Below are 9,031 nucleotides of genomic sequence, written 5' to 3' on the forward strand. Positions count from 1 at the left end.
CTAAAAGTGTCACGTAGTATGGGTACGTTCGCTTATATAGTTATGCTTATGTTTTTTTTAACCAAAACTTTAATTAACGTTTATAAAACCTGGTGCACCGACTCCACGTGTGGGACAAGGACAAGATGACAGTGATAGTAATGAAAGAGATAGATATATTTTTGTATGTCTATTTCAACTATGGAAACCCACGGATGTTTTAACCAGAACTCAAGTTATCCTAAAAACATCGCCTCTATAAAAACTTACTTTATCATTTTCAATAAATAATTCTTCGTATAAAGTTGTTTATTGTTTTTAATACAATTGTAATATTATTTATTCATAAAGAGAATTAAACATCTATATATTTTCCGTAGTTGCATTACACGAACGTGGCTCTGAAAATGATTGCAAAATATTTAATTTTTTTTCACATATGGTCACTCAGTAAGTTAATATAACGTAAATAGTTTTATCGTAAATACATAACAACATATGATAAATGAATCAATTTATTAATAAAAACACACATTTACAAGTTAAATTAATCGACAATATTTCTACCTAAATTTATCCACGTTAGAACATGCGTTAATAAACACGTTATTAATATAAAAAGAAGTTGGAAAAGTTAAACATAGAGATAAATTAATATTGTAACGCACTTTTGTACATATGGCACAAAAAGAACAATTAGCCAGCAAAAAAAAAAGAATGTATTATACTTCAAGTACTCTGTAAATTCTGTATTACTACCAAATACATTTAGACTTAGTCTAATTAAACATTTGCTTTAACCCTTTGACCGCCGCCGTTGATTGTGAGTTGGTTATGAGTACAAGATGAGAGTAAATTTTATCCTTAAATATGTTTATCTCCAAAACTGTTTCATGCATTTCTTTATTTATTTGTCAAGATCGCGATAATCATATTTCAATAATAGATTTCTGGTAATATCTAATATCAGCGAGCGTTAAAGGGTTGACATATGTAAAAGCACTATTTAAGTTTTAAGGCCCTAAGTCTTACCTCTTTTAATCGGTGTTACTGTAAAACAAAGAAAACGGATTGTATTAAAAAAATATATACGACTAGAATAACCGAATACAATGCAACAACAAACATGTAGTGCTGATCCAAACTCTTTACTTAACGCTAAGAAATAATTTGATCACTAGTGTCGAGAATTCTTTAAAATACCTACTATGCATATGGGGGCGCAGCAGCGCCTTTACTAAGGCAAGCGGGGCCGCACTTCCTTATAATATAGTACATATATTTATTAACAGGGTAATACTAACTATTGCATTGTTCGTAAGGTACGCAGACGTTGTTTTTACGCCAGTGGTGGTAGGCGCAGCGGCATTGTGGCCTGCACTGCGTCACGATGCCGATTCGGCCCACAATTGGGCATCGGCCTGATGGCGTAGCTTGGCTACAGTCGTCACTGGGACATTGCGGTGGGCATGCGTCGAATATCTCATTGTGCCCACACGCAATGGGAGCTGCAAACAGTTATTCTTTGAAACTCCCATACTCTAAAGCTAGATTAATAAAAGCTAAGTAAAAATGTCAACGTATCTCATGTTAAAACAGAAAATGTGATAGCCAGTTATTTCGCTTCAACATTATTTGTCACAAAACCTAGGCTAACTAGTTTAGCCTTTGAAAGTACTGCTACTAATCGTTGATTTCTAAGACCAAAATTCAAAAAGAGAAGTGCCAGAATCGTGGCATTTAGAAATTCTTATTCTAAGAGCATGATTGTTATAAAGTATGTACGTAGTTCAAATATAGTAATTACGGCAAGAATGTGTAGGAATGCACCTCCCCCGTCGGTCGCGGCTGTAGTTGAATCTGCAAACGCATTTTGGGGGCAGTTTGATGTGGCTAGGAGTGATGCAGGCCTCACGCAGCGCCTTTGCATTTCGGGGACAGACGCGGTCGGCGCATGGCGTCGGGTTCATCACAAGGACTTCATTCTTACGACACCTCAGTTTAGCTGTGACAAAAATTAAATTTTTACAATATTGAAACAATTCATGGGTTTGTAATTATTTCGCATATTTATGGAACTATATAATACTTAATTGTTAGCTTCAGTACATCTTAGTACACCATTTTATTTTATTTTATATCATAAGGTGACAAAGCAGCGAACGGCCACCTGAAATCGCTGAAATACCGAAGCGACCGCTGCCCATAGATATACGCAATTGCATATGCGTTGCCTACCTTTAATCTCCGAAGCAGAGGATGCACAGAAAGAAAATATTTTCCCTTTCCATGGATCCTTTCATCCGGAAAGTCCACTTGCACTTCCTATGCTTTCCTTATAAAAAAAGGGTGGGAAGGAAAAGAGGACTAAATGAGGCCTCCGGGACGCACACTCATCAGACGAAACGCGGAATTGCTTCCACTTCACTCCTGTCCTCTGTGTGGTCAAAGTCGCTCATTTTAAAATATTTCCCTTCAAGAAGAGACCACAAAGTTACCAGACTTATCAAAAAACATGATTATATTTGTCGCTTTCCAGTTTCAAACGTTGTCAATTTTCAATTGTTTTGAAGAACACTTTGCCGTCTATTATTAATTTAAAAAAAAATTAAATAGTTACATTTAACTTGATATTACCTGAAGTTATTGCAGTGTGTAATAACAGACAGATTGAAAGAATTAAAAAGCAATTATGAAGCAGCATTTTCTAGAAACGTTATCACAAGTTTTATCCTTTCTTATATAGCTTCTCGTACGTCATACATTGCAATTAAATGTATGAAACGTGTTGTTTTGCACGATTTATTATTTTAAAATTGATAAGAAATATTATTAAACATATAGAGATGGTCATTTAATCTATTTTACGATGTTTTTTTCCGATAGCTGATGGCCTAGTAATAATAATTTTCTTTTAGGAATTCTTCTATTTTATACAATATCTGAATTATTTGACACGAACTGTTTCTGCACGTTTGAGTATCAACATTTAGGAGAGAGGTACATATTTAGTATGCTTTGTTACGGCAGTGATTTCTATCCTTTCTTAAGAACTAAAACCTAATAATTACCGACTGATACATGTAATTTAATTTAAAGTCTAATGAAACCAGACAATAACATAGTAAGTACTCTTAGAAATACGTCGAAACTAACTCAGATTTCAACTCGATGAGCGCCTACAATTTTATTACTAGTGTTTCTGCTAGATTAAGATTTTGTCATTTAAATATGTATGTAAAGTTTAATTAAAGTGAATATTCAGGAAATCAAATTGTTTTAAGAAATGAAAATTTTAAGAATATGAAAACCTTAAATAATAATACAAGTATAATTTGAAATGTTTTATTTAATTTCATCGAAGTGTTTCTAGTGCAGTTAACCTAGAATATATCAATGTTATGTAGGACAAGGTATGTACTGACCTTCTTTCAGGAGATACGATAGTTGAACATCCTGTTACATTATCATTTTAGGTTATAATATTGTATTTTACAATGAAAAGAATAAACTGTCTTCAAATTGTGACATTGAAGTTGACTTGTCGAAGTTATATTCTCTCAGAAATTGAAATAGGAAAACTTATTTCTATCCTTTTTATTTGTTTAATATTCACTATTTATTTCATACACAAATTAATCAGAAACATATACTATTTAAGATTTATTAAAACAAACATTTACATAGATTAAACATTTAAAAATAAAAGAACATCAATTAAAAAAAATGTGTTTTTAATTTAAAAACTTGAAGGAACAAAAAACAGGAACTTATAGGTCAAATGGAACTTAGTAGAATTAAACATGGTATTATACTATTTTTACACACTGCATTTTTTTTAAATTACTGTGAAATAGATTTATCTTTATTGACTAAGCATTGTTGGTAGGGTACACAGACACCGTCCTTCCTCCAATATGTCGGTTGGCATCGACAAGTCGGTAGACATTCAACGACAATTAAGAATAATCCAAATAAAGGGCATTCGCCGTTCGGCGTTGCCTGACTGCAGTCGTCTGTAGGGCAGTAACCAGGACAGGGATCGTATTCTTCGTTTTCATTAGAACAATCGAATGCAGCTGTGAAAAAAAGAAAATTATTAACATCCTACTATCTGACTAATATTATAAATGCGAATGTTTGGATGGATTGATGTTTGTTGGAACCACCGGAACGGCGCAACGGATCTCGCTGTAATTAGGCATAGAACATAGTCTGGAAGAACACATAACCCTTTTTTGATACCGCGCGGACGGACAGCTTAGTATCTGAATTTTGATTAAAAAAAACAATAGAATTCAAAGTAAAGTTTGGATACTATAATAGTATATTTATCTGTAAATTTTTTATCATTAAATTAACTATATAGTCACACATAATTTACAGTACATATAATTTTCACATATACATATTTTCCGTGTTGACTGAACGTGTTGTCACGGTGGGCTGATAGATAATTGATTCGTTTTCTATATCTGACGTAAAAAGGTAACAATTTATTTCATTCAAACTATGATACCAGTAAACAAATCATACCATGGGGAAATTCTAGGCATGTTCGGTGATTAATTGGTCTTTAGACGCAATTAAAAACTACTTATAAATTTAGTAATATTACAAATGCACATGTTTGGATATACGGATTCATGTTACAAGGTATCTCCAGAACGGCTGTACGGATCTCTCTGAAATTTGGCATAAATGTAGAACATATGAAAGTAATTAATTTTATCTAATTCCTCGCCGACGGAGTCGCGTGCGACGGCTAGTTATTTCATATTCTAAAATATAATGGTGGTCCAAAAAAACCATTTGAATCAAATTGTAAATTACATCAGCAAAAAAGAAGTGTGATAAATCACAATTTATCGTACGTCCGTCGTAAAGTAAAAAATAACTGTTAACTATTGCGTGATTGACAGGAAGGTTATGTTTTTCACGGTTCTAATAGTGTTTGTATATCTTACTGGCTGTTGTCCGCGACTCAGTCCGCGCGGAAATGAATAAAACCAAATAAATACCCTATGTATTCTTTCAGACTATGTTCTACATTTGTGCCAAATGTCATCACGATTTAGTCTTTCCAGAGATAAATTCTAATAAACATCCATCCATCTAAACTTTCGCACTTATGATATTATTAAGATTAATATTATAAATGCGATGGTATGATGGTATGGATGGACGGATGTAGAACACAATCTGAAAGAACACATAGGCTACCAATTAAGTACCTATTTTTTAACTCAAAGCAGACGGAGTCGCGGGGCGACAACTATTATATTTATATATTTTGGTTTTATTAATTCGGAAATGGATGGTGACGGTTTATTGTATAATACTATTTTCGAAGTTAAGTACTACAGAATACTTACGGCATTCTCTCGCTGGTATGCAGGTTCCATTCTCAGCTCGTCTGTAGTTAAACTGACATACACATTTCGGAGGTGGGCAATGTTGTCTGTTCGGACGTCTGCAGTTGTTGAACTCTCCACTCCTTGTTGGACAAGCGTCCGAGCAGTTTGAGGGACAACGATTCAATTCCTCATTAGGACCGCATGTTACTACCGCTGTTGATATTATAAAAAGTTTCTTTTAATTTCACTTTATAACATAAAAGTGATTGTTTGTTTTTAATTCTTAAAATATAAGCGTCACAATCCTAACAATCAGGGTTCGATGACCTTTATTTGACTATTGTCATGAACCATATGGTTTTCGACCTAATGGTGAATTTTCACTAATCAAAAATATTTAAGACAAAAAAACATAATATAAATAAGTATAAGTGAATTTAATCTTGTAAATATTTATGAAATGCCACAAAAGCAAATAACAAGAAAGTTGTGACAATATTGTTTCCTCTAAAAACTGTAAAGTCATTATAAATTATCATGAATTTAATTACCTGCGTATGCCGTGTAAATAAAAACAACTCCAACCACTAATAATATCTTCAACATTTTGCTAAATTAAAAAAAAACACTACGTTCGAAACAAATGAATATCGTGTATATTTCTAGTCACCAAAAAGTCCAAAAGAAACAAACAAAATAACCAATAAATTGTTTAAATTAAGAATAAACAATTCGTGAACTGTCTGGTAGAAAATCGCGATGTGTATTGACAAAAATTAAAGCTGCGGCTTGTATTTGTATATGATTTAAGCGGTAAGGGATTCCCTCGTTCCTAATACTGACGTAGTCAATACGGTAGTTTCACTGACGATACGATTTGGAACGCTTCTGGGGGAATGGGACTTAGTGTACTTGTGCCAAAAAACATACTTCAACGACTTAGTTATTTTTAATAAATCACGATTGTTATTAAAACTAAACTTACTTCGCGTTTCCATTGCACTAATATTTATAAAAACATCGTCGAAATGGAATATTTTCGTCAAAAATGCAGAAAGAACAGACACTGAAAATAGATTTGCATTTTCATGTTGTTACGATAAACAATTGAAGCTTAGAGTTTCCTAATTGACGTAAATTATATTTTACTAATGATAACAATTATTAACAATAGGTTTCTAAGATCAAAATTTCTGTATTCTTTGACAAAACACAGATAATGATACGTTTTTAACGGGAATTTCAGTCTGTGAAACCCACATTAATTATATAATATGCATTGAATAAATATGTTTATGTAAAATAGTACAATAAACATATACATAACAGTGCCACTCATCCTGATGAAGGGCCCCCGATGGGCTCGAAACTAGTCGGTGCCGCCACCGGACTATCAGTTTAATATAATGTCTCACGAAAGTTTGAATAATTTAATATATATAATTGTGTTATCTTCCGCAAAATATTATTATCAGCCTGAACAAAATACAGCCGACGTAATGCAGAAAAATATAATTTATTTCTTTATTGAAAAAAGCCAATTTAAGGGAACGAATTGATAAGAAATTGGATGATTATTTTTAATATAGTTTGTGTAATGTTGGCATAGAACTTATACGTTATTATTTCTCTTTTATCCTTGAAATATTTCTATTATCTTAATGTATGTTTTTTAAATAAATTGTTTGTAGTTTTTTTTGTTATGTCTCGCATACTACATGCTGCTGAGCATGTCACATCTTATTATTAAAAACCAATGACACGTTCACATCTATTACATAAATGGAATTACAGCTATTAGATACATTCTTATCCTGTTATTCTGTTTATTCAAAATTCCTTACTTGTTATCTATATTTTAAAATGTTATGTTCGCTTATAAAATTGATGATTTAATTGCGTCATACTATGACTATTAAGAGAAGAGTCTTGTTAGCTAATAAGTGTAGGTACTTAGTTAATAAGTTTAAAAAATCTTAGGAATTGAAAGTATAAGTAGCTCATAAGTTTATTAATATGTCTACAAATTTGGATGTCATTACATTACAGAGGTTATAAAATTTTCATCAAATCATATCACTATTATATTAATTGATACGCAAACAAAAAAATCGTATTAAAAATAAACATGTTCCAACCAAAAAACTACGCCAATGAAAAGTATTCCATAATAAACTTGTAAATGACGGCGAATCACATTTCAAGCAGAATCTCAACGAACTCTAAAACTGGTTATTTACGGTTACTGGCCAGTTGTGACGTCAGTAATTCCATGACATATGGTTTTTGACGTATTCTCCATATGTGCTCTAACATCTGGTTTTCCTGAATGATTATGATGATGGAAGATTTCAATTTTTATATGTATACTAGCTGTCGCCCGCGGCTCCGTCTGCGCGGGATTTAAAATATATGTTGGCCGATTCTCAGAGCGACTCAATATGCTCACAAAATTTCATGAGAATCGGTCAAGCCGTTTCGGAGGAGTATGGGAACGAAAATTGTGACACGATAATTTTATATATAAGATTAGAAGGACCTAATATATTCTTCTGTTTCAATTTTTCTATATTAATCCTAAGCTGATATAAAAAAAACAAGCAACTATTATCAGTAATACTTACTTATATTATAAATACGAAAGTTTAGATGGATGGATGTTTGTTTGAAGGTATCTCCAGAACGGCTGAACTTTCGCACACATATAGAACATAAGAAGAAGTGGAAGAACACATAGGCTACTATGTTTTTTTAATTCCGTGCCTATGGAGTCGGGGGCGACAGCTAGATGTTTTATATTTTTTACATACAACTAGTTCTACTATCTGGCCAGTAGTAAAGAAAAATAGTCTAATTAAAAAATGCTTAAATATAAAGTGATATTTATAAGTATTAATGTTTATATTGATTTACCATTACATCACTAAACGCGCATTTCACATTGACCTTCAGGATTGCACGTTCGACAAGGTTAGACATGTCATTTCTGTGTCCGGCAATGGCCTATCAGACGTTTAGTTTTATTATTAACTATTATACATTACTGCAAAAACTTCAAAGCAGCTGTTAAGTTAACTTTCCTGATTTAGTTTGATCAACAATTAAATGTTATTTTAATATTATAATATTAATATGAACAATTCTTTCTCGTGGAATATTTTTGGAAAACCAAAATATAGAATCCGCCATCTATGGAACATAGGAACAAACAAATATTTTACTTTGTTAGGCTTGGAATGTGATTTTCATCACAACCGATAGATGGCGCCATAAAGATATGCTAAAAAGTTGAATACATTTTTAAGATGTGATGTTTAATAATATTGTTTATTATATAATACTAGTTGTCGCCCGCGACTCCGACCGCATGGAATGTAGAAAAAACCTAAATAGTTCCCGGAAATTATTCGAATTTTTCTCACCTATTAAACCTTCACTTGACCTCTACGAACATTTCAAAACAAGATAAGGTAAATCTGTTCAGCCGTTCTCGAGTTTCAGCGAGACTAACGAACATCAATTGATTTTTATATATATAAGACAATGTCTTCCTATATCTTAGTCTCTTTTTATTACTACTACTATCAGCTCCATATCTGCAAAATATATCCCTTCCTCATCCATCCCTCCTGCACTACTATACAAGTTTATTTACTTTCTCTCTGCTCAGAAAGGTCCAAAATGGGGCGAACAAT

At 32.5% G+C, this 9,031-nt stretch overlaps 2 protein-coding genes across 2 annotated transcripts; both read right to left on the bottom strand.

Moving 5' to 3' along the window:
* Positions 1–6: 6 nt before the first annotated feature.
* LOC106125208 (SCO-spondin-like) lies at positions 7–2,711 on the bottom strand. The gene is made up of 5 exons (XM_013322317.1): positions 2,617–2,711; positions 1,787–1,984; positions 1,284–1,487; positions 1,012–1,029; positions 7–380 (listed from the first exon to the last, which is right to left on the bottom strand). Exons 1-5 carry the CDS (start codon positions 2,681–2,683, stop codon positions 343–345), a joined length of 525 nt encoding a protein of 174 aa, XP_013177771.1. The 5' UTR covers positions 2,684–2,711; the 3' UTR covers positions 7–342.
* A 649-nt stretch (positions 2,712–3,360) lies between these two features.
* On the bottom strand, positions 3,361–6,046 carry LOC106125187 (inducible metalloproteinase inhibitor protein-like). The gene is given in 3 exon segments (NM_001312313.1): positions 3,361–4,058; positions 5,355–5,549; positions 5,888–6,046. Coding segments are annotated over 3 exon segments (486 nt in total). The 5' UTR covers positions 5,943–6,046; the 3' UTR covers positions 3,361–3,822.
* Between the last annotated feature and the right edge of the window lie 2,985 nt (positions 6,047–9,031).

This window comes from Papilio xuthus, unplaced genomic scaffold (genome assembly GCF_000836235.2).
Source record: "Papilio xuthus unplaced genomic scaffold, Pxut_1.1 DF825928.1, whole genome shotgun sequence".
Classification (NCBI taxonomy): Eukaryota; Metazoa; Arthropoda; class Insecta; order Lepidoptera; family Papilionidae; genus Papilio; species Papilio xuthus.